This window comes from Oncorhynchus masou, chromosome 28 (assembly GCF_036934945.1).
Source record: "Oncorhynchus masou masou isolate Uvic2021 chromosome 28, UVic_Omas_1.1, whole genome shotgun sequence".
In the NCBI taxonomy this organism is placed as follows: domain Eukaryota; kingdom Metazoa; phylum Chordata; class Actinopteri; order Salmoniformes; family Salmonidae; genus Oncorhynchus; species Oncorhynchus masou.
The window spans coordinates 15,575,228-15,601,728 of record NC_088239.1 but is presented as its reverse complement, the minus strand read 5'-3'; the positions used below and the strand labels follow the sequence as shown (position 1 = coordinate 15,601,728).

The window sequence follows — 26,501 nt, the reverse complement described above, 5'->3', positions numbered from 1 at the left end:
GTTCAGGTCATGTAATGTATGTCACAAAGTATTTGTACACAAGGGGGCAGCAAGACACCATTTGAAATAGAGCTGTCATTCCACGGCTGTTGTTATGCATGCAGAAAGGCACACTGTCTGCCAGCCTCTGTTAATTATTACTACAGTAGGCCTAATGTTTTGTTGTGCATTGAACATAACTTGAATATTGTTGTTATTGTAAAAAAAAAATGTTATAAATACTTATCTTTACCTTCATAATCGTCTAGATTTTTACAACAGGTTTGTATGATGATTGTAGAATAGACAGATAAAAAAATATATATATAGGTTTTTATCACCACAATACTGTCGTATTAATTGTCACAATGTTCATTTGCGCTCAAAGCGAAAGGCTCTTTTGGAGCGCTCCCCTGATTCTAACCAATCAGGTGCGAGGCCGCCTGCGCAGATTCAAACACCCTTCTGGAAGGAGGCTGGGCGCGAGATTCGGCGGGATCGACAAAATCTGAATGCGAAAATAACAAAATAGAAGTACAGTGGGAGGGAGAACAGTGTGTAGCCTACAAGGCAGGTTAGCTAGCTATATATGTTCACATCCTATTCGATTGGATATTGACATTGCATGCATCGCGGTGACAGGCAAAATATAAGGAGATGCGTTTTTATTTACGATTGCACACAATTCCTACAACAAGAAAGAGTTTGACATGAAAGTGAACCGCTAGCTAACCAGCGAAAGTGTGGCACTGTATTTTAGGCTACTGTCTGAAAATAAACTGGAAGATGACAGACATCGGACTGTATGGATAACTGTCCATGGAGATAATCTAATTCGCTTTTATATGGATTTTAGACCAACTACAAATAGAGGATTTCTTATTTGAAAAGCTTTGATCAGCTGTCATGGCCAACATAAAGTCGCGCAGGTAGGTGACACATTGCTGCTAAATCTGTAGTTCATTTGGCTGCGTACTAGCTACATTTGAATGGTTTCAGATATGATACAAAAATGTTGCAACAAAATAGCTATAGTAAAGATGCAATTCATAGTGAAACCCATTGCTCAGGCATGGCATTATATTGAGCCAGATGTCACGTTGATCGTTGACACATCACGAGCACCTGCTCACGGTCACATAACGTGTTAGTTAGATATTGAAATACAGTAGGCTACAGCAAATTACAGCCTAGTTAGGATTCTAAAGGTTAATTAAAATAGTTGAATCAATTCCATCAATACTTTATTTAGCTGGATGTTTGTGCAAAATGTATGGGAATAGAACAGTCATAAAAGTGCATGTGGCACTCTTCAGTGAATAACCAAAGCATGTCGCGAGCTTGTGAACCAGCACAGCTGTTTGAGTTGCTTATTTTGTAGTAGACTAGGCTATGTCCCTTTTGGTCATGCTAACTTTGATAAAACAAATAAAAAACGTTGATTTGAGTTGTTCGGTGGTTTATGTAACTGCTTTGGTCTGTATTGTATTTTGTTGTTCAATTCAACACCCATCTTTCCCTCGAACAGAAAACATGGCTGACAGTCTGTGAGATGTGGTCTTGGCTAGAAGAGATCCAACTTTCGTAAAATTAACGTCAAAAGTTAGTTTTTGGGGGAATTTTAGCTAACCCCAGCTCTTTTCCTAACCTTCACCTAATTATCCTAACCGGATACGTTAATTCTCCTAACCTGCTGCATTGCTTCGTAAATTCTCCTAACCTGCTACGAAAAGTCAAATGTGACGTTGATTTGACAAAAGTTGGATCCCTTCTAGCCATTACCGTGAGACGTAGCACGAGTAAGACTATTGAACAGATGGAGCACTTGCTATTTTCATCTAAGGCTACAGAAAAAAATATATTAGATGGCCCAGCCCTCTGTTGTTTTAGTATGGACATTATTGTTCAAGGGAAATAAAATAGATGTATTGATTTAGAAAAAAACATAGGATTGTGATTGTTTTGTGCACCATTCTGCCACATTGTGTGGGTACATGTTTGGAAAATCCCCTATAACAGAGAGTCCCATAAAATGGTAAACAGAGAATGTTAATACTGTAGGCTAGGCATCTAAAAGATGTCTATTGTTTTCACAAATCAGATTTAGTTTGTTAATTATATATATGAAAAATACTGTATATAGGATAATCAGAGCACAAATGTATTAATTTATGTATTAATTTATTTATTAATTTATGGAGATATTTTCCCTCTGAGGTAAGGCTAGAATGACACAGCTGTGTTTATTTTTTATTTACTAGGCAAGTCAGTTAAGAACAAGTTCTTATTTTCATTGATGGCCTAGGAACAGTGGGTTAACTGCCTTGTTCAGGGGCAGAATGACAGATTGGGGATTTGATCTTGCAACCTTTTGGTTACTAGTCCAACTCTAACCACTAGGCTACCTGCCACCCTGGATGGCTGAATTAACTATTGATTTATAGGCTGATTGGAGCCTGCTAACTGCCCTTAAACACACAAACATGACAATGACGTAATTTCCATCTGAACGAACAACTCAGTGGCGTGTGTGTATCCCTCCACCCTCTACCCCTCTTAGACCCGACCCCCTCGGTGTGCCCCATCTGGTGGTGATAGGGGAGGGCCAGGGTGGTGGAGGATGGTCCTTTCTACCTCTCCCTCTGCTTTACATTTCACATGGAAGTTCAAGTTTGAATTGAAGAAACCTGTGGGAACACAGTCTACAGAGGCCATTATTTCAGTTTTATATTTTATTCACATAATAAATGAGGCATTGAAAAAGCATATGAAGAATATGACACGTTTGATTTAGAAAATATATTTTTGTGCATTCGCCAACATTGTACACAAATTACGTAGGTATGACACATAGATTAAGATGACTAGTAGTCTAGGAAGAAGTTGTTTGAGAGAACGTAAGACTCGGCACAGTACTGGCTCAGGCACCTTGGCCAAGTTCTTATATAAGAAATCATACCAATCCCCCTGAGTCAATTTTGAAACTCCTGTTTAATTCAGCCTGGACCGTTAGGTCTGACCTATTAGTTTAGCCCCACCCCGGGCCTGCCTCCTTGCAGCCCGCGCTACACCACACACACACACACACACACACACACACACACACACACACACACACACACACACACACACACACACACACACACACACACACACACACACACACACACACACACACACACACACACACACACCTTTATGCCACACACCTAGATATTACAAAGAGTCTGTTTATGTGGGAGCACACACCCTGGGCTCAGACCCACTTCCACCTCTCTCTTTCCTGTAGTGGGGGAATTATGCTGAAATTCAATTGGCATGTCCCAGTCACCACTGAAGAAGCTCTTTCATCACAGGCCAGTACTGGAAACCTGTGGGAGGCCTTGTTTTCCTCACCACAGTGTGTGTGTTCGAATGTGTACAGCATGTGTACATGTTAGAGTGTTTGAATGTGTGTGCGCGTGTGTGTGCATCTGCTGTGCTGGTGGCGCATGTGAGTGTGCATTTCAGAGACAAAAACAACAGAGCCATATTTAGGAACTTCATACTTTGACCTTCTTTAGAGAGGGGAGAAAGACTGTTGTAAATCCACCCAACATTTCATCGAAACCAGGAGGATGGCATCAGGCTGAATGTGGAAAAAAATGCAATGAACAGAGATGAAATTCCTTATTTTACATGTACGAGATGCATGTTAATCCTACAAAATATATTTACAGTACCAGTCAAAAGTTTGGACACACCCACTCAAGGGTTTTTCTTTATTTTTTACTATTTTCTACATTGTAGAATAATAGTGAAGCCAACATAACTATGAAATAACACATATGGAATCATGTAGTAACCAAAAAAAGTGTTAAACAAATCAAAATATATTTTATATTTAAGATTCTTCAAAATAGCCACCCTGTGTTGTGATGACAGCTTTGCACACTTGGCATTTTCTCAACCAGATTCATGAGGTAGTCACCTGGAATGCATTTCAATTAAAAGGTGTGTCTTGTTTAAAGTTAATTTGTGGAATTTCTTTCCTTCTTAATGCGTTTGAGCCAGTCACTTGTGTTGTGACAAGGTAAGGGGGTATACAGAAGATAGCCCAAGTCCATATTATGGCAAGAACAGAAAAACGAGAGAAAAACGAGAGTCCATCATTACTTTAAGACATGAAGGTCAGTCAATGCGGAACATTTCAAGAATTTTGAAAGTTTCTTCAAGTGTAGTTGCAAAAACCATCAAGCGCAATGATGAAACTGGCTCTTATGAGGACCGCCACAGGGAAGGAAGACCTCTGCTGCAGAGGATACGTTCATTAGAGTTACCAGCCTCAAATTGCAGCCCAAATAAATGCTTCATAGAGTTCAAGTAACAGACACATCTCAACATCAACTGTTCAGAGGAGACTACATGAATCAGTCCTTCATGGTCGAACAAACATGAGCAATGGACATTAGACCAGTGTAAATCTGTCCTTTGGTCTGATGAGTCCAAATTTGAGATTTTTGGTTCTTCATGTGTTTGTGAAACGCAGAGTAGGTGAACGGATGCTCTCAGCATGTGTGGTTCCCACCGTGAATTATGGAGGAGGAGGTGCTTTGCTGGTGACATTGTCAGTGATTTATTTAGAATTCAAGGCACACTTAACCAGCATGGCTACCACAGCGTTATGCAGCGATATGCCATCCCATCTGGTTTGCATTTAGTGGGACGATCAATTGTTTTTCAACAGGACAATGACCCAACACCCCTCGAGGGCTCCTTCAAGACTGTTGCAAAATAAACCATTCCAGGTGAAGCTCGTTGAGAGAATGCAAAGAGTGTGCAAAGCTGCCATCAAGGCAAACTTTGATGAATCTCAAATATTGTTTGATTTGTTTAACACTTTATTTTTTCTTTATTTAACTAGGCAAGTCAGTTAAGAACAAATTCCTATTTTCAATGACGGCCTAGGAACAGTGGGTTAACTGCCTGCTCAGGGGCAGAACGACAGCTCGGTTACTAGTCCACCGCTCTAACCACGAGGCTACCCTGCCGCCCTTTCGGTTACTAGTCCACCGCTCTAACCACGAGGCTACCCTGCCGCCCTTTCGGTTACTAGTTCTCCGCTCTAACCACGAGGCTACCCTGACGCTCTTTCGGTTACTAGTCCACCGCTCTAACCACGAGGCTACCCTGCCGCCCTTTCGGTTACTAGTCCACCGCTCTAACCACGAGGCTACCCTGCCGCCCTTTCGGTTACTAGTCCACCGCTCTAACCACGAGGCTACCCTGCCGCCCTTTCGGTTACTAGTCCACCGCTCTAACCACGAGGCTACCCTGCCGCCCTTTCGGTTACTAGTCCACCGCTCTAACCACGAGGCTACCCTGCCGCCCTTTCGGTTACTACATGATTCCATATGTGTTATTTCGTAGTTTGATATCTTTACTATTATTCTACCATGTAGAAAATAGTAAAACATTAAGAAAACACCCTGAATGAGTGGGTGTGTCCAAACTTTTGACTGGTACTGTATATCTGAACGATCCCAACACATTGTGCTCTTCTGAATGCAGCCCCTGTCCTTCAGTCTCTGGGATTGTATGGGGCTGTGGCTGGCCTTGGAATCAGTCAATTGCATGTAGGCCCATATTATGTTACTGTGCTGTGATAGTATCAAACTTCAGACTCTCATTTGACAATATCTGGAATGCAATGAGACCAATAGCTCAGTATGTCTCTGTTGACAGCTGTGGTGTAGATTTATTACATAGCTCTGGTTCTGGTGCGTCTCAGCCGTTGGAACAGTGTCAGTGTGAACTTGCTCTGTGATTACTCTGGGTAACCACTGTCCTCAACCCTCCTCCCTGTCTGTTTATTAGATGTTCTACCCCTGGCACAACGTGACGCCATGAAGGAAGTGTTGCCCAGCAACAAGACATTTCTATGGACAGAGCTAAGTGTGCACAACTACTTTCTCTGGTGGCAGAGTTTCACATTGGAGAAGGGAAAGCTGTGTCCACTATTACAGCTTTTTGCTGTCTTGATTAAATCTTATAGATTGTGAGTTATAGGTGTTTAAGCTGGCCCTATTTTCCTAAAATCAACATTCGAGGCAAAAAAGGGACAGTTGTGTGAAGGTGGATTTGCCCCAAAAAAGGCAACAGTTGTTTCACTATACCCAATAAGACTATATTTTACCCTTTTACCACCTAGGTAGAGAGGCAGTCTGCCACAGTCAGGGTTGGCATCATAATGCCTAATCTAGCAGGGAACAAGGGACGGCTAGGCTACTCTAATTATGGTCAGGAATGTTCTGTTTAATATGAGTCTCAACTCATATCTCAACTCTTTCCGTCTCAGCGCGCCACGTACTGAGACTACTGCCAGTCCTGCTTCACCATGAATGACTGCCTGCTCGATCCATTGACTTCTGATTCAGTTGGAAATTGGACGGTTATTTGTAATTGGCTATCAGTGGGTTGGCGCTGTATGTGACTCAGTTGTGGCATGAATGATGTATTGTTCCTGCTTGTGTCTTTTTATGTTTTATTGATGTCACTAGTTCTGAGTCCACTCTGTAATATTGTGTCATGATTATGTCAATGCTCTTGTTTTACTTAAGTGGCTGTGTTGATTAGTTATTGACTATAATGAAATGTAAAAAGAGATAAAAAAAAATAAGAGTATCTCTCTCTCTCTTTCCTCTACCTCTCCATCTCTCCTTTTTCAGTGAGTCTGAGGATGAAGATCTACACTCCACAGATCCTGAGAGTAAGGACAAGAGCAAAGACAAGAAGATACTGTGCAAAGGCAAATGGTCTCGCGATGAGGTGGGCTAATTCTATAAGAGGCATATGAGCGGGCCAGTTTGGTCAAGTGTGCTAGTTACTTTATTGCACTCACTGTTGAACCATTATTTATTGGACCTGTCTTGCATTGTTTTAGTGTTCAAATGGATTGAGAATAGCATGTGCGTGAAAGTGTGCTGTGGTCCAACAGTCTGTTTGTTTATAAATGTATTGTCTGCAGCAACCTGCTGCTTTTCTATGGTATGACATGTAGGAAGCCCTATTTTGTCCCCTGCTAAAGAAAAGTGTTAAGGGTGTTTACCTTATGGAAGCACTGAGGATGAAGGGAGTGTCTCAGGAAGGTTGGCTCCTGACTGTCTCTCTCTACCCCCCCCCCCCTTCTCGCTGCAGGACGAGAGGCTGAAGAAGTTAGTGGAGCAGCATGGAGCAGACTCCTGGAAATTAGTAGCTAATAATTTTCAAGTAAGTAAAACATGTTTTCCCCTTAATCATTACACACTGTTAGAGCATGGTGTTAAAATACAAAGCTTTCTGTAATAAGCACAGTAACACACTAACAAAAATCATGTCTATATATTGATGATATGTAATAGCAATGGGGGGAAATGCAGGAAAACTGTAATCTGTTTTACCTCATTTCTACCAACATCACCTGTGCAACTAAGGGTGAAAAAAATGGACCTTTACTCCACACACATAGCTCTCTCTCGCCCTCCATTTGGCAAATCTTACCATAACTCTATCCTCCTGATTCCTGCTTACAAGCAAAAACTCCTCAAACAGTAAGTACCTGTGACCCGGTCAGTACGGAAGTGGCACGCTGAATTGTGTGTTAAGCTGCAGGACTGTTTCGCGATCACAGATTGGAATATTTTCTGGGATTCATCTGGTGGCATTGAGGAGTTTACCATATCAGTTACCGGTTTCATTAATAAGTGCATCAACGACGTCGACCCTACAATGACTGTACGTGCATATCCCAACCAGAAGCCATGGATTACAGGCAACATCCTCACTGAGCTTAAGGCTATAGCTGCCCCTTTGAAGGAGCGGGGCACTAACCCGGCCGTTTATAAGAAATCCCCTACGGCCTCCGATTGAACCTTCAAACAGGCAGAGCATCAATACAGGACTAAGATCGAATCCTACTACACCAGCTCTCACGCTCGTCAGCTGTGGCAGTGCAAACCATCATGGATAACAAAGGGAAACTCAGCTGCAAGCTGCCCAGTGACACAAGCCTACCTGATGAGCTAAATGCCTTCTATGCTCACTTCAAGGCAAGGAGCACTGAAACATGCATGAAAGCATCAGCTATTCCGGACGGCTGTGTGACCATGCTCTCCGTGGCCGATGTGAGTAAGACCTTTAAACAGGTTAACATTCACAAGCACGCAGGGCAAGATGGATTACCAGGACGCTTACTCAGAGCATGTGCAGACCAGCTGGCAAGTGTCTTCACTGACATTTTCAACCTCTCCCTGATCCAGTCTGTAGTACCTACATGTTTCAAGCAGATGACCATAGTCCCTGTCTAAATTACTATTTCCCTTTAGCACTCACATCTGTAGCCATGAAATGCTTTGAAAGGCTGGTCATGGCCCACATCAACACCATCATCCCAGACTTCCTGGATGACGCAATATCTATATCACTCCACACTGCCCTTTCCCACCTGGACAAAAGGAACACCTATGTGAGAATGCTGTTCATTGTCTACAGCTCAGCGTTCAACACCATAGTGCCTTCCAAGCTGATCACTAAGCTAAGGACCCTAGGACTGAACGCCTCCCTCTGCAACTGGATCCTGGACTTCCTGATGTGCCGCCGCCAAGTGGTGAGGGTAGGCAACAACACATCCTCCACACTGACCCTTAACACGGGGGCCCCTTAGGGGTACATGCTTAGTCCCTTCCTGTACTCCCTGTTCACCCACGACTGTGTGGTCGCGCACGAATCCAACACCATCATAAGTTTGCTGACAAAACTACAGTGGTAGGCCTGATCACTGACAAAGATGAGACAGCCTATAGGGAGGAGATCCGAGACCTGGCAGTATGGTGCCAGGACAACAACCTCTCCCTCAATGTGAGCAAGACAAAGGAGCTGATCGTGGACTACAGGAAACGAAGGGCCGAGCACGCCCCCATTCACATCGACAGGGCTGTAGTGGACAAGGTCCACATCACTAAGGACCTATCATGGTCCAAACACACCAACACAGTCGTGAAGAAGACACGACAATGCCTCTTTCCTCTCAGGAGGCTGAAAAGATTTGGCATGGGCCCTAAGATCTTCAAAATGTTCTTCAGCTGCATCATTGAGAGCATCTTGACTGGCTGCATCACCGCTTGCTATGGCAACTTACTGGCATCCGATCACAAGGCGCTACAGAGCGTAGTGTGTACGGCCCAGTACATCACTTGGGCTGAGCTCCCTGCCATCCAGAACCTCTATACCAGGCAGTATCAGAGGAATGCCCTAAAAATTGTCAAGACTCCAAGTACCCAAGTCAAAGACTGTTTTCTCTGCTACCGCACAGCAAGTGGTACCTATGCAAAGACTGCTAAATAGTTAGTTAAATAGTTAACCAAATAGCTACCCGGACTATCTGCATGGACCTTTTGGGCAAACATTTTTGACTCATCACATATGCTGCTGCTACTGTTTAACCATCTGTCACTTTATTCCTAGTATATGTACATATCTACCTCAATTACCTCGTACCCCTGCACATTGACTCAGTACTGGTACCTCTTGTATATTGCCAAGTTATTCAAGTCATTATGTATCTATTATTACTTTTATTATTACGTGATTTACTTTTCTATTATTTCTCTATTTTCTTTCTCTCTGCATTGTTGGGAGGGGCCCGCAATTAAGCATTTCACTGTTAGTCCACACCTGTTGTTTACGAAGCTTGTGATGAATAACATTTTATTTTATTATCTGGATAAGAAAAGTGATATGACAAGTGACTCTCACAGGTGTTGTGTGAGGTGGGGTTATTAGTGGTACTCACAGGTGTTGTGTGAGGTGGGGTTATTAGTGGTACTCACAGGTGTTGTGTGAGCTGGGGTTATTAGTGGTACTCACAGGTGTTGTGTGAGGTGGGGTTATTTGTAGTACTCACAAGTGTTGTGTGAGGTGGGGTTATTAGCAAGTGTGTGTATGTGAATATGATAACTCAGGGAGGGACAGCTGCAGGTGGGTTTGTGTGTTAATGAGGTGTTGTGCTCTGCATTGTGTCTGTCACAGGGTAGGACAGATGGCCAGTGTCAGCACCGCTGGCAGAAGGTGCTCAACCCAGAGCTGGTGAAAGGACCCTGGACAAAAGAGGAGGATCAGAAGGTAAGTGGAGATGGGAGTTACCCCAACCTGGGGTGGAAAAAGAAGTAGATAAAGAGCTAGCGAGAACATGTATTGTTCTGAATTTTATTGGAGCGGCTCCTTGATAACACAATACAAACAAGCTGCAGGAGGAACATCACAGACCTTTTTTTTTTGTAATCTGAAACATTGAAAGGAACATACAGTACACACGTTCCTCTGCCACTCTCTATCCCTGTTTGTAGCCCATAGACCCTGCAGTAGTTTTCATTGGCTGTGCATACGACTCACTACCTCATGCTTTAGAACAACCAAAGCTCTCCAAGTTTCCCTGGTCCTGAGCCCCTCCTCAGCCAGGCTTTAGGGTCATATCTCTCATAGTTGGAAGGTGAACAATATATTCCTTAAATAGAACTACATGATTCCTCGCCTACTGGAATGTCAAGATTGATATTTTGTTCCTCCAACATCTAGGCCTCACATCACAACACACCAGTGATAGTATTGCTCTGGCTTGCCCTTAGTGACATGCTAGAAGTAAGATATTCAGGAAGATAATAGCACTGGGTGGTGTGGGCCTGCTAAGAGATGACAAAACATGTTTGGCTCCATGACAGAAGTGTTGTGGCAACTAGTTCTACTTCTTCAGCTGCATTCTTGACATTCTCTAGTGTTGCCAATGACGATGTGGCACCTCTGTTTGTGCGTTAATGGCATTTAACCCTCCAGTAATAGATACTATACAGTATGCCAGGGGTCGGGAACATGCGGTGTGATTCCCTCCAGTAATAGATACTATACAGTATGCCAGGGGTCGGGAACAGGCGGTGTGATTCCCTCCAGTAATAGATACTATACAGTATGCCAGGGGTCGGGAACAGGCGGCGTGATTCCCTCCAGTAATAGATACTATACAGTATGCCAGGGGTCAGGAACAGGTGGTGTGATTCCCTCGAGTAATAGATACTATACAGTATGCCAGGGGTCGGGAACATGCGGTGTGATTCCCTCCAGTAATAGATACTATACAGTATGCCAGGGGTCGGGAACAGGCGGTGTGATTCCCTCCAGTAATAGATACTATACAGTATGCCAGGGGTCGGGAACAGGCGGCGTGATTCCCTCCAGTAATAGATACTATACAGTATGCCAGGGGTCGGGAACAGGCGGTGTGATTCCCTCCAGTAATAGATACTATACAGTATGCCAGGGGTCGGGAACATGCGGTGTGATCCCCTCCAGTAATAGATACTATACAGTATGCCAGGGGTCGGGAACAGGCGGCGTGATTCCCTCCAGTAATAGATACTATACAGTATGCCAGGGGTCGGGAACATGCGGTGTGATTCCCTCCAGTAATAGATACTATACAGTATGCCAGGGGTCGGGAACATGCGGTGTGATTCCCTCCAGTAATAGATACTATACAGTATGCCAGGGGTCGGGAACAGGTGGTGTGATTCCCTCGAGTAATAGATACTATACAGTATGCCAGGGGTCGGGAACAGGCGGTGTGATTCCTTCCAGTAATAGATACTATACAGTATGCCAGGGGTCGGGAACAGGTGGTGTGATTCCTTCCAGTAATAGATACTATACAGTATGCCAGGGGTCGGGAACAGGCGGTGTGATTCCCTCCAGTAATAGATACTATACAGTATGCCAGGGGTCGGGAACAGGCGGTGTGATTCCTTCCAGTAATAGATACTATACAGTATGCCAGGGGTCGGGAGCAGGTGGTGTGATTCCCTCCAGTAATAGATACTATACAGTATGCCAGGGGTCGGGAACAGGCGGCGTGATTCCCTCCAGTAATAGATACTATACAGTATGCCAGGGGTCGGGAACAGGCGGCGTGATTCCCTCCAGTAATAGATACTATACAGTATGCCAGGGGTCGGGAACATGCGGTGTGATTCCCTCCAGTAATAGATACTATACAGTATGCCAGGGGTCGGGAACATGCGGTGTGATTCCCTCCAGTAATAGATACTATACAGTATGCCAGGGGTCGGGAACAGGCGGTGTGATTCCCTCCAGTAATAGATACTATACAGTATGCCAGGGGTCGGGAACATGCGGTGTGATTCCCTCCAGTAATAGATACTATACAGTATGCCAGGGGTCGGGAACATGCGGTGTGATTCCCTCCAGTAATAGATACTATACAGTATGCCAGGGGTCGGGAACAGGTGGTGTGATTCCCTCCAGTAATAGATACTATACAGTATGCCAGGGGTCGGGAACAGGTGGTGTGATTCCCTCCAGTAATAGATACTATACAGTATGCCAGGGGTCGGGAACAGGCGGCGTGATTCCCTCCAGTAATAGATACTATACAGTATGCCAGGGGTCGGGAACAGGTGGTGTGATTCCCTCCAGTAATAGATACTATACAGTATGCCAGGGGTCGAGAACATGCGGTGTGATTCTCTCCAGTAATAGATACTATACAGTATGCCAGGGGTCCGGAACATGCGGTGTGATTCCCTCCAGTAATAGATACTATACAGTATGCCAGGGGTCGGGAACAGGCGGCGTGATTCCCTCCAGTAATAGATACTATACAGTATGCCAGGGGTCGAGAACAGGTGGTGTGATTCCCTCCAGTAATAGATACTATACAGTATGCCAGGGGTCGGGAACAGGCGGCGTGATTCCCTCCAGTAATAGATACTATACAGTATGCCAGGGGTCGGGAACAGGCGGCGTGATTCCCTCCAGTAATAGATACTATACAGTATGCCAGGGGTCGGGAACAGGCGGTGTGATTCCAGAGGATTGCATTGTAAGAAGTCCCTGTCTTCTTTGCTCCTGTGTGTATAGGTGATTGACCTGGTTCATAAATATGGCCCCAAGCGCTGGTCTGTGATTGCCAAGCACCTGCAGGGGCGGATCGGGAAGCAGTGCCGTGAGCGCTGGCACAACCATCTGAACCCTGAGGTGAAGAAGTCCTCCTGGACCCAGGAAGAGGACAGCATCATCTACCAGGCCCACAAACGCCTGGGCAACCGCTGGGCCGAGATCTCCAAGCTGCTGCCTGGAAGGTAACGAAATGATATACCGTACATCTCTTTGCCTGAGTTAGTGGGTGGTTACATCTCAATAGAGTAAAAGTGGGTGGTTACATCTCAATAGAGTAAAAGTGGGTGGTTACATCTCAATAGAGTAAAAGTGGGTGGTTACATCTCAATAGAGTAAAAGTGGGTGGTTACATCTCAATAGAGTAAAAGTGGGTGGTTACATCTCAAAATAGTAAAAGTGGGTGGTTACATCTCAATAGAGTAAAAGTGGGTGGTTACATCTCAAAATATAAAAGTGGGTGGTTACATCTCAAAATAGTAAATGTGGGTGGTTACATCTCAATAGAGTAAAAGTGGGTGGTTACATATCAATGGAGTAAATGTGGGTGGTTACATCTCAATAGAGTAAATGTGGGTGGTTACATTTCAAAATATAAAAGTGGGTGGTTACATTTCAAAATATAAAAGTGGGTTGTTACATTTCAAAATATAAAAGTTGGTGGTTACATCTCAAAATAGTAAAAGTGGGTGGTTACATCTCAATAGAGTAAAGGTGGGTGGTTGCATCTCAAAATAGTGAAAGTGGGTGGTTACATCTCAATAGAGTAAACGTGGGTGGTTACATCTCAATAGAGTAAAAGTGGGTGGTTACATCTCAAAATATAAAAGTGGGTGGTTACATCTCAAAATAGTAAAAGTGGGTGGTTACATCTCGAAATATAAAAGTGGGTGGTTACATCTCAAAATAGTAAAAGTGGGTGGTTACATCTCAAAATATAAAAGTGGGTGGTTACATCTCAAAATAGTAAAAGTGGGTGGTTGCATCTCAATAGAGTAAACGTGGGTGGTTACATCTCAATAGAGTAAAAGTGGGTGGTTGCATCTCAAAATAGTAAGAGTGGGTGGTTACATCTCAATAGAGTAAAAGTGGTTTCCCTTCTTCTCCTGGTCAGCTTTCCTTCATATTTCCTACACCTAGAGTATAGTAGTATCTGGTCCCATTACCAAAGGTGTAATGCTAAGGGCAAAAGCGTAGGTTTTGTTAGGTTTTTGGACAGATCTAAAGTATTTAGTATTTAAAGTATGCCAGCAGCATACCACCCTGCATACCACTGCTGGCTTGCTTCTGAAGCTGGGTTGGTCCTGGTCAGTTCCTGGATGGGAGACCAGATGCTGCTGGAAGTGGTGTTGGAGGGCCAGTAGGAGGCACTCTTTCCTCTGCTCTAAAAATAAATATCCCAATGCCCCAGGGCATTGACACTGCCCTGTGTAGGGTGCCGTCTTTCGGATGGGATGTTAAACAGGTGTCCTGACTCTGAGGTCATTAAAGATCCCATGGCACTTATCGTAAGAGTAGGGGTGTTAACCCCAGTGTCCTGGCTAAATTCCCGATCTGGCCCTCAAACCATCACGGTCACCTAATAATCCCCAGTTTACAATTGGCTCATTCATACCCCTCCTCTCCCCTGTAACTATCCCCCAGGTCATTGCTGCAAATGAGAATGTGTTCTCAGTCAACTTACCTGGTAAAATAACGGATCATTTTAAAATAAATGTAAAAAATTTAACAACCTCCCTTATAGGACAGACAACTCCATCAAGAATCACTGGAACTCCACCATGAGGAGGAAAGTGGAGCACGAGGGGTATCTCCAGGAGGGCTGCAGGGGATTCAGCTCAGAGAATGGGGGGTTGAAGCGACGCCACCACAGACCCTGTGTCCCCCAACTAGACACCCCCCACGGTGGGCACAGCCCTCTGGGCATAGCTGGACCAACTCAGGTGAGAGGCCTCTCAGACATTTCTGTTCCGTTTCATTCAAACAAGGTTTATTGGCATATTGAAAGGATCCGTGTTTATTGTTCCTGTGTGTTGTAGCTTGGGGGTTACCTCTATAGCCCTCACTGTGGCCAGCTGATGGACAGCCTCCCAGACTCCTCCAGCTACTTATTGGTGAGTGACCTGTCCTTTACAGCTGGCCAAGAGTCCGATATGTTGTTTGACTCAAAAGCTCAAGGTTTGGACTGAAGCATGGAGCTAAATCAGTAGAAGTGTGTTCCAATCCTGTCCACTTTTACCATCCCTTTTCTGTACCTTTCCACCGTACTAACTTCAGTCTACTTTGTATTAATCACCCTCTGAATCAAACAACTAAATGACCTGCCTGAATTTCTGTATCTTCTCGGTGTCTTGGTTTGGTGTTAATCAGAGTAAGCCTGAGTCTGATATGAATCATTTGTGAGTAAATTTGTTCTCTCCTTCCTTCTTTCCCTGCCGACCTTTTCTTCACTCCCTCCGTCCACTCCTCCTCTCCTTCCCGTGTGTGTTTACTCCAGCCGTCCTGCCATGATGATCCAGACAAAGAGCAGAGAATTAAGGAGCTTGAGCTGCTGCTTATGTCAGCAGAGACCGAGGTCCGGAGACAGGCCCAGTGCCGAGGCCCATGTGTAAGACACACTCTCAGTGTGTATGTGTGTGATGATGTAGCCTAGTCCACTTGAGCTTGTAGTTATGCTGTAGTGATGTCATAGTAGCCTACCCATCTCACCCCTCTCCCCACACTCCCGTTACGCTTCGTAGTTCTACCCCTCCCATCCCCATTTTCAGTGCTTCCTGCCATCTCGCCATGCGGCCGCCACCATTAACCTCCTCTCACTTCCTCCAGCCTCCTATCTGCTCCTCACAGCAGTAGTGCACGGTGTCACTTCAGCCAGCGGTTTGGAACCAAACATGTGTTTCCTCCTTCTTCTTTTGAAACCTTTTCCCTTCTTTCACCACACCACTGTGGCTTCCATAGCAGAACCCCCCTCGTTGCCTTTCTTCATTCATCTATTCACTCCATCCATTTATCTCATTTTAACCTGCGTTGCAGAACAAACTATTATGATGATGTCAGTGGTTCAGATTTTAAATGATAAAATATCTTGGTGTGTTACAACACATGCCTACCACTGACTTCTCAATGAGGTTCAATGACGTTTTAGACTGAGGGAACACGTTTGGGTGTTGGGAGACTTTTGGGTATGAATTTCGTTACATTGCCTTGTCATCTAAACTTGATTGAACTTCCTTGAAACGTCATAACTTCATTCATTGGGTGTTTTCTGAATCCTGGCAGCCTTACTGACCTGGTTGGTGTCCAACCCCAGCATCAGCAGCACCCTAACCGCAGTCTCTTCTCTCTCAGAGTGTGGAGCATTACTCCAGCTGGGCAGACAGTGTGTCAGATGACACCATGACCACCAGCAGCAGCAGTCTGGAGGATCAGAGTGAGGGAGGCTGGAGGGGGGCAGAGGAAGGCCAAGGGCCACCAGTGGAGCAGGCTGAGGGGGGCTGGAGGGGGGCAGAGGAAGGCCAAGGGCCACCAGTGGAGCAGGCTGAGGGGGGCTGGAGGGGGGCAGAGGAAGGCCAAGGGCCACCAGTGGAGCTGGCTGAGGGGGGCTGGAGGCTGGCAGAGGAGGTTCAGCACCAGGTTCAGCGCCATGTCTCCCCCAGTAAGTTCCTGGCTGTGGAGGCTAGTTCTGTGCTCTCCACCCTGCAGACCATCCCCGAGTTCGCAGAGACCATGGAGCTCATCGACTCGGTGAGTGTTTAGATCAGACCCGGAGCCAAGATAAGGTGACTAGGGGGCAAATCAGACCCAGAGCCAGGATAAGGTGACTAAGGGGCAGATTAGAACCAGAGCCAGGATAAGGTGACTAAGGGGCAGATTAGAACCAGAGCCAGGATAAAATGACTAGGGGGGTAGATCAGACCCAGAGCCAGGATAAAATGACTAGGGGGGTAGATCAAAGCCAGGATAAGGTGACTAAGGGGCAGATTAGAACCAGAGCCAGGATAAAATTACTAGGGGGCAGATCAGACCCAGAGCCAGGATAAGATGACTAGGGGGGTAGATCAGAGCCAGGATAAGGTGACTAGGGGGCAGATCAGACCCAGAGCCAGGATAAGGTGACTAGGGGGCAGATCAGACCCAGAGCCAGGATAAAATGACTAGGGGGGGCAGATCAGAGCCAGGATAAGGTGACTAGGGGGCAGATCAGAGCCAGGATAAGATGACTAGGGGGGTAGATCAGAGCCAGGATAAGGTGACTAGGGGGCAGATCAGACCCAGAGCCAGGATAAGGTGACTAGGGGGCAGATCAGACCCAGAGCCAGGATAAGATGACTATTTTGGCGGGTTCTTGCATTGGAATTATATTGAATTCTGCTTATATCACAGTAAACAAAGTATATATAAAGTATATATAAGTATATATATAAATAGTTTTATGTCTATAAAAATTATTGAGTGACAGGTTAGCACAAAATCTGTATCTCCGCTGTGCTGTATCAGCACAATGGACAGCTCCATTTTGGTAATGAATATAGGCTACAGGATAGATAGGGTAACTCACTTATTACACACTATGTACACACAGCTGTCTTACCAAAATAATGCAAACTAAATGCTGAAAGGAGTAACCTAGTTTTCCATGCATGCAAAACAAAACTACTGAATAGCAGTTTGGCTTAGAGAATGGACACAACTGCAAATGAGAACTAATGAATGTGAACAGAACAGCGATAACAAGTCGTAGGCCTAGTCAACAAAATATCAGATGGATAAAAGCATGACACAATATATATTTAAGCTAGTTACATTTACCTTTATTTTTTACCTTTATTTAACCAGGAAGGGCTCATTGAGATTTGAAATCTCTTTTTCAAGAGCGTGCTGGCCCTGATAGACAGCACCGAGTCATTACACAATCACAGACAGACAACATGAACACTACAAGTCATCTAGTTAAACCTTAGAAGTCACAGGACTGTAACGAAATCATATGACAGCATTGACAGGTTAAGGAATCAGACTCAAAATCCTTCATCAATGATTTAAAAACACCACTCGGGACAAGTTCTTCCAGTTGAAATGTATTTTGTAAGACGTTCCAAATGGATGGCGCAAACTACATAAAGCCCTTTTACCAAATTCAGTTCGGACATTTAGAATAGTTGAGCAGGATAAAGTCTTGTGAACGAAGAGAGAACCCACCACATTTCTGAGGAATAAAAATGGCTTTGTAAATAAAAGTATAAAGCCTACGAGTGACTAGAGAAGACCAGCCAACCCTGGTATATAAAGGGTAAAGGGTTTTGTAGTTAAAAATAAATCCTGACGCTCCATGGTAAAGGGTGTCAATTGATCTCAAACACTGAGCGGAAGCATTCATATATAAAATATATGTAAACAAACAGTAAACAAGCACAGTAAAGGCAAATGGAGATCCAAATAACCAAAACACAGCCTCCTACAGTGAGATGCAGCCAAGCACAGCTGTCTCGCCAAATAAATTAACCAATAGGGCCACTTCAAACATGGAAAATCATGGCGCTCATGAGTTCAGGAACACGTTGTCATATGGCACAATACACTTCTGTGGATCAAATTCCACCCACGTAAGCAATGCCAGCCTACCATAAACATGTTTCCAATACAGTACAGTTCCTTTTACAACCACAAAAACCAATAGGCTACCAAGAAAACCAATAGGCTACCAAGAAAACCAATAGGCTACCAAGAAAACCAATGGGCTACCATGAAAACCAATAGGCTACCGAGAAAACCAATAGGCTACCGAGAAAACCAATAGGCTACCATGAAAACCAATAGGCTACCATGAAAACCAATAGGCTACCATGAAAACCAATAGGCTGCCAAGAAAAGCAATAGGCTGCCAAGACAACCAATAGGCTACCAAGAAAACCAATAGGCTACCACAAAAACCAATAGGCTACCATGAAAACCAATAGGCTGCCAAGACAACCAATAGGCTTCCAGGACAACCAATAGGCTGCCAAGACAACCAATAGGCTACAATGAAAACCAATAGGCTACCAAGAAAACCAATAGGCTTCCAAGACAACCAATAGGCTGCCAAGACAACCAATCGGCTACCATGACAACCAATAGGCTACCAAGAAAACCAATAGGCTGCCAAGAAAACCAATAGGCTGCCAAGAAAACCAATAGGCTACCATGACAACCAATAGGCTGCCATGACAACCAATAGGCTGCCAAGAAAACCAATAGGCTGCCAAGACAACCAATAGGCTACCACGACAACCAATAGGCTACGATGACAACCAATAGGCTACGATGACAACCAAGGCTATCCTGGCGGCACTTGTAGAAGGCTGGGTAGGCTTTGCACTCAGCAGCATCATCGCTGCTGGGCTTGGTGGCGGCCTCGTGGTTTGATGCTGCTGCTCATCGTTCTCCTTCTTTAACTTTGTCTTAGTGCTTTGGCCAAGCCAATTTATGATATCATTTGTGGCAGTGGCAGACTTGCTGGTTAGAGCTACCTAAATAGGCTAAGGCTAATAACACTAACCTTTTTTTCAGCTAGCTAAGAAGCTAACTAAACTCTGTAGTAGTGGGGCGTGAGGCAGAGTTGAGTGAAGCAGCTTCAACGATAAACCTGAAGGAGTCAAACCTAAACTCCCCAGTGGCTTTCCATAGCCCCCACACACACCGCAGCGCTCTGTCCATTGTGCTGACACAGCGCAGCGGAGATACAGATTTTTCACCAACCTGTCACTCAATAATTTTTATATAGAGACATAATACTAAAACTGAGATGGCACAAGTTTCAACTGACGGGGCTAAGCCCTATTTTTCCCCCTTGTGGAGCAGGGCCCGGTGTAGATGTGTGTGTACAGTATATGGCTGTGTGTGTTGATATATACCAGACCCAGAGCATGAATGTATTGAAAATCCATTGTAGATGTGTCTGGCTCTACAGGACCCTATGACATGGAGCGAGGCGGCCAGCTTTGACATGTCTGAGGCGACGACTCCCCCGAAACAAACACAGGGGAGCTACGCACCCCAGGGGAGGACCACAGAGGGGATGAGGTATACCAACGACATCTCAACAAAGCACTGTGCCCCCATTGGTCAGCGGAAAGTCCATACCCCAAACAACGTGCCCAGACCAGGCCTGCCGTCCCTGGGGATGAAGAAGAGGACAGAGAGGGTGGACCAGTCCCCTGTTAGGAGCCGTGCGTCCTTCTTAGAGTCACCCAGCATCAACTCGCCCAAGAACACCCCCACAAAAGCACGGCCTTTCACCCTCTCCCAGGCAAGATGCTAGAAATGTGCTCAAGCTAGGGCATGATGGTGCAACGCATCTGGCTCTGGCAGTATAGCTTCTCTTTATAGTCCCCCTTTCTTATCTCCCGTCTCTAACTGCTGTGATCATGTCTTCCTCCAGTTCTTCAACACATCAGGAGGAGAGCATCTGAGCCTGGACAACCCTGCTCTGACCTCCACCCCGGTCTGTGGCCAGAACTATCTCCTCAACACACCCTTCCAGAAAGAGACCACGCCCAAACACCAGAAAGAGACCACGCCCAAACACCAGAAAGAGACCACGCCCAAACACCAGAAAGAGAATATGGGGTAAGCGAGTTACAGGTTCCTCCATATTTTCACATTTGATGAATTCTGTGTGTGTGTTTGATGTATTGATCTCATCATTTCGGCAGGTGTTGTAAGAATATCTCTCTTTGTCTCACTCAGTTTCAGGACCCCTAAGATTCATAAGACCATAATGGTTCCGACTCCCAGAACTCCTACTCCGTTTAAGAACGCCCTGGCCGCCCAGGAGAAGATGCATGGGCCGCTAAAGATGGTGGTAAGTGTGAAGTTAGCTGTGTGTATTTATAATTCACTGTGTGTTCTAAGGAGTGTGTGTACTTTGTTACTGTGCTCATATTAATGTGTGTAATGTGTGTGTGTGTCTATCTCAGCCCCAGCCCCTGGCCTTTCTGGAGGAAGATATCAGGGAGGTGCTGAAGCAGGAGATAGGATCAGACATCTTCACCAGAGAACCACAACCAGACTTCAGGACATGGAAACATGATGTAGGTGTTCATATAACCATGTACAACTAAACTTTTCATGACCTCTGTTTGACTTGGTATCCAGTCTAACCACAACCTTGTCCCTGACCCTCCCAGGTGGATGGGCCAGCCAGGAAGGTGCGTAAGTCCCTGGTGCTGGACTCCTGGGGGAAAGACTGTCTTAACGTCCAGCTATACCAGGACCAGCTCAATAACGCACTGGTGGGTTCTGGGATATAATCAGACTAATCAGTCAACCAACCAACTAATCTATCAATTCATCAGTCAATCAATGAACCAACCAACTAATCAATGTCTACCCGTCCTTGCCCCCCTCCAGGTCCCAGAGGAGAGTTTGTTAACCAGCTCCTTATTGATGACCCCACTCCCGGAGAGAGACAGAGAGGAGCGCCCCTGCCCCCCCTCGTCTGGGAAGGAGGGGTCCTGCGGCCCCCGGCGCCACCTTCCCAGCCCCCGCAAGAGGAAGAACCCCCCCTCGGTCAGAATTTCCCACCACGATTCACCTGGACAGGTACACACAGACACCTCTCTTTGGTGTAACTCCTGACTACCCTTTAAAAAACAAAGCAACACATTTCATTATAAAACAACACATTTCATTATAAAACAATACACTTCATTATAAAGCAACACATTTCATTATAAAACAACACATTTCATTATAAAACAACACATTTCATTATAAAACAACACACTTCATTATAAAGCAACACATTTCATTATAAAACAACACATTTCATTATAAAACAACACATTTCATTATAAAGCAACACATTTCATTATAAAACAACACATTGCATTATAAAACAACACATTTCATTATAAAACAACACATTTCATTATAAAGCAACACATTTCATTATAAAACAACACATTGCATTATAAAACAACACATTTCATTATAAAACAACACACTTCATTATAAAGCAACACATTTCATTATAAAACAACACATTTCATTATAAAACAACACACTTCATTATAAAGCAACACATTTCATTATAAAACAACACATTTCATTATAAAACAACACATTGCATTATAAAACAACACATTTCATTATAAAACAACACACTTCATTATAAAGCAACACATTTCATTATAAAACAACACATTTCATTATAAAACAACACATTTCATTATAAAGCAACACATTTCATTATAAAACAACACATTGCATTATAAAACAACACATTTCATTATAAAACAACACATTTCATTATAAAGCAACACATTTCATTATAAAACAACACATTGCATTATAAAACAACACATTTCATTATAAAACAACACACTTCATTATAAAGCAACACATTTCATTATAAAACAACACATTTCATTATAAAACAACACACTTCATTATAAAGCAACACATTTCATTATAAAACAACACATTTCATTATAAAGCAACACATTTCATTATAAAGCAACACATTTCATTATAAAACAACACATTGCATTATAAAACAACACATTTCATTATAAAACAACACATTTCATTATAAAGCAACACATTTCATTATAAAACAACACATTGCATTATAAAACAACACATTTCACTGCCCCTATCTGGTGTATGTGGAGAATTTTTTAATTTTTTAAACAACAACATTTCAGTAAATACTAACTTGACATTATTTCTCCTCAGACGATATATATATAATGATAGGGAGAGGGGAAAGGTCCCTCCAAATTGGACAGTAAATTAGGTACAGCTGGTCCCTTGTCAAAGAAACCTGCCAACTTTTCAGTGAACATTTTTTTATTGAGCATCAAGGTCTTGGTTGTGAGAAGGGGATAGACTAATACGTTGAGATGCGGGAGAGAATAGTCTTGTTTCTTCTCCTGCAGGTCAGCAACCAGTGGGAAGCAGTGGTTTATGGGAAGACGGAGGACCAGCGGATTATGACAGAGCAGGCCCGGCAGTACCTGAGTAGCACCTACACGTCCACCGGCTGCACCTCGAGGGCGCTTGTGCTCTGAGACCTACGTCCTCACACACTACATCTGTCCACGCTCCTTCTCATAATGACTCTTAACATACTTAGACAATCTGGTGTAGATCTACTCAAATCATTTAGACATTTGTGTATTGATAAGATCGGTAACTGAACACTCAAGTGTAACACAGAATACTTTACAGAAAAGGTAAGACTGTTGTTTTTCCGGGTCACACTGCCCGGTTGTCATAAATTGCTTTGTTTGTCTTTTGAATACCACCAGCCGTTGACCTCCTAGCCATGTAACAGGGTTGTACAATACTCGATTTCCTGCACTAGTTTATAATGTGTTAAAACTGAACAACCTGCACATACAGTAAGTAGCAAGCTGTAGAAATAGTTTTTGTATTACTACTGTAGCAGTGACTGCTTATGAGTTTCATATTGTTAATATATTGTTTAAACAAAAATGAAAAAATACATTTTATGATGTAACATTACATGTATATGTATATTCAGCTTGTTTGTAGAACTACCCTGTACTGCTAAACCTGTTGTTGTGAAGTCTTGAGAGAGAAAGAGAGGATAGAGAGAGAGCTGTCAGTATTGCACTACTGAGTAGGGGTTGGCTGCAGAGAAACGGTCAGTGTTGAGGAGGTAACTGGATAGTACAATGAAGTTTCCATTCCAAGGCCATACTTCCCTTTAGCAGTCTCAAATTGAGACTTTTGTTGAATGTATTTCATAGCTTGAAACTGCGAAGAAACTCAAAATGGAAGGGTACCTTTTTTGTTCATTTGTTTGTTTTTATCTTATTTTATTTATTATCTGTTCTCTAAAACTTAGATATTAATATAAGTGTAAATTGAACACAAAGTTTCCATTGAGAAATGTACCTTTGCTGACAGACAGTCTAAAACCCTTCTGAAACCCTTTGACCTATAAGGTCAGTTCTACCACACTGAACCTAGATCAGAATCCAGTTGTCATGTTTGGTACAGACACATAGCGCTCATGTCATCAGTGTGCTAAAGCAAGCATTTTAGTTGAGGTTCTATTTATTCAATGTTTACTAATTTATTTATTTCAAAAAAATTGAAAAATAAATGATCAAATAATGATATTTTCTTTCTATCAGAAAAAGGATTGGGCTACCTTTCAACTCATTTCTACGAATTAGACATAACAAGCGAACATGCACTACCACTAATCTCTTTCATTCAGTCATTGTTTTAACTATCCGATTTAGTTAATAACCATTGTATCGTGACATCACCGAGTTGTTGATATTGGTAGAACAGTTTCCCCTGGAATCAGAGTTGCTTTGTATTCTCCATAGGTAGTAGCAGGATTCCGTCTCCAACCTCTAATAGACAAATTGCACTTTTCTCATCGTTTAAGTGTTGTTTTGTTCATTTGTTTGTGTGTGTTTTGTTTGTTTCATTTATTTAAATCTAGTGCCATTGGATGAATGTGTCACTGCATGTGACTATTAAACACTGACATACAGATGTAAAGACAGAGCTGTTTAAAATCCATTGTTTATAAGTAATAATTACAAGTACAACACAAGATATTCAACATACAATGAAAGATGAAGCTTTTACGTCTTTATGTGACAATGCGGTCTTCTATGGCTCTGATTGGTTGCCTAATAGGGATGCAGCAGAGTATCTATGGACCCTGTGGTGATGGTGGGTGTCATTTGTTCCGACAGTCTTCCAGCTGTTTAGAATCTAGATTATAATGGGGATTACCCAGCATTAAGTGTGTTTGAGAATAAGAAGGGAATCTCCTCAGGAGAGATCAAGTGGAAAGATCATGTATGTTCACCCTCTCTGAACTCCACAGAACCACACTTTCTTTCTTATTTTCCGACATCTAACAGCTCCAGTAAATATGGATATATGGTTGTTCTCTGTTCCGTCGGTTGGTTTGACTTCAGTATGTTTGGTTTGTAGCATGTTTGTACGTAACACTTGGACATCTAACCCTCGGTTATAAGGGAATTGAGTATAGTTATAGTAGCAGTTGTTGTCATAATCAAGCATGAACAATAAGCAATACGTTGAACTGTTCAGTGATCATGTTTTTACTACAACTACAATAATCACAGACGTAACACGTCCATTATGTCATTGTCAAAGTTTACTGTTGAAATCATAACCAGGTACCATAGAATTCCCGCCAACTGCCATTGTAACCATGTACTTAATATGTAATAATAATAAAATGTTATTGCATTGCGTTTGTGCTTCTTTGTCATTGTGTTATATAACAGCAATAAGATGTTATGATCTTGGTGCACCTCTCTTTAACACTGCAGTCTTATTCACGTTAAACCTCATCCAAAAACCTTCTATCCCTGTTCCCTCCAGTGGAAGGACTCTTCTGTTCCCTGTCCAGTCCTGTCAGGTCCTTCTGGCAGTAGATTAACAGTATCTGTGTATATGTTGCCTGTGGTGTGTGTCAACTTGGCCTGGGTTCACCATGGACACAATCCCCCTTCCGTGTGTGTGTGGCGGTGTGCTGTCAGCTTGGCCTGGGGTCTGTGACACGAGTCCCCCTCCGGCAGGACAAGAGGCCTCTCCACAGGGTCAGCTGCTGGCCCTAAAGACGCCCAGTCACCCGTGACTTAATGCCCCCGGGCGCTATTGTCCCCAGGGCCTGTTGCTTTTACAGACCCATTCACTCAATTGCCCCCAAGAGGAGGGGCACAAGGCCTGGCGACTTGCCTTCTGCTGGGGCAGCATCAACAGTACAGACAAACGCGCACGCAAATATCCACTAGATCAATCTGTTTCTTGTCTGGGCAGGACTTGAGCTATTGTTGCTTTCAGATGGTCTGGACTGGCTTGAGACATGTCAAAGGCTTACTGCCTCTTAATTGGTTGTTGGCATCAGCCTGTAAAGCCTTGTGTTTACTGAGTGTATTGTTTTGGTCCTGCACAGGGCACTCCTTATTGACTTGGCCACACATGCACCTGTTGGGTATCAGTACAGACGTGTGTACTATACAGACGTGTGTACTATACAGACGTGTGTACTATACAGACGCGTGTACTATACAGACGCGTGTACTATACAGACGCGTGTACTATACAGACGCGTGTACTATACAGACGCGTGTACTATACAGACGTGTGTACTATACAGACGCGTGTACTATACAGTGTATTGACAGAAATCTATTTTAGTAGTACTGTAGCACATCAATCAATGGGTAAAGCATTTATTGATTTTAGAGAAGTATGTTTTACTTTAAATATATATACTGTTTCAAGTCATTGTTGTACAGTGCTCAAACTTTGCTGTGTGAATTGGTGTTCAATGCAGAGAGGGTCCTACCCCCACCCGTATTTCCCCTACACACACACACATACTGCCACTGCCAGCCTTTGTGTATGCCAGACAGCAGATGGCAGCCATTATAGCACTGACAGGGCAGTCATCTGGCAGGCACCCTGTTGGTGTCCTGCTGAACACACAGCACCACTGAGGGGATGAGACACTTTAGGCGGGAAAACCAAAT

General features: G+C 43.7%; 1 protein-coding gene across 1 annotated transcript; it reads left to right on the top strand.

The window, feature by feature from the left end:
• Positions 1 to 475: 475 nt before the first annotated feature.
• Positions 476 to 25,211, top strand: LOC135517247 (myb-related protein A-like). Its single transcript, XM_064941375.1, has 17 exons — positions 476 to 908; positions 6,687 to 6,786; positions 7,156 to 7,227; positions 10,024 to 10,116; positions 12,922 to 13,142; positions 14,702 to 14,900; positions 14,997 to 15,071; positions 15,455 to 15,565; positions 16,306 to 16,431; positions 16,591 to 16,701; positions 19,907 to 20,245; positions 20,378 to 20,565; positions 20,686 to 20,800; positions 20,916 to 21,029; positions 21,126 to 21,230; positions 21,349 to 21,540; positions 22,881 to 25,211. The coding sequence occupies exons 1-17, from the start codon at positions 886 to 888 to the stop codon at positions 23,010 to 23,012; spliced, it is 2,316 nt and encodes a 771-aa protein (XP_064797447.1). The 5' UTR covers positions 476 to 885; the 3' UTR covers positions 23,013 to 25,211.
• The last annotated feature ends 1,290 nt before the right edge of the window (positions 25,212 to 26,501 follow it).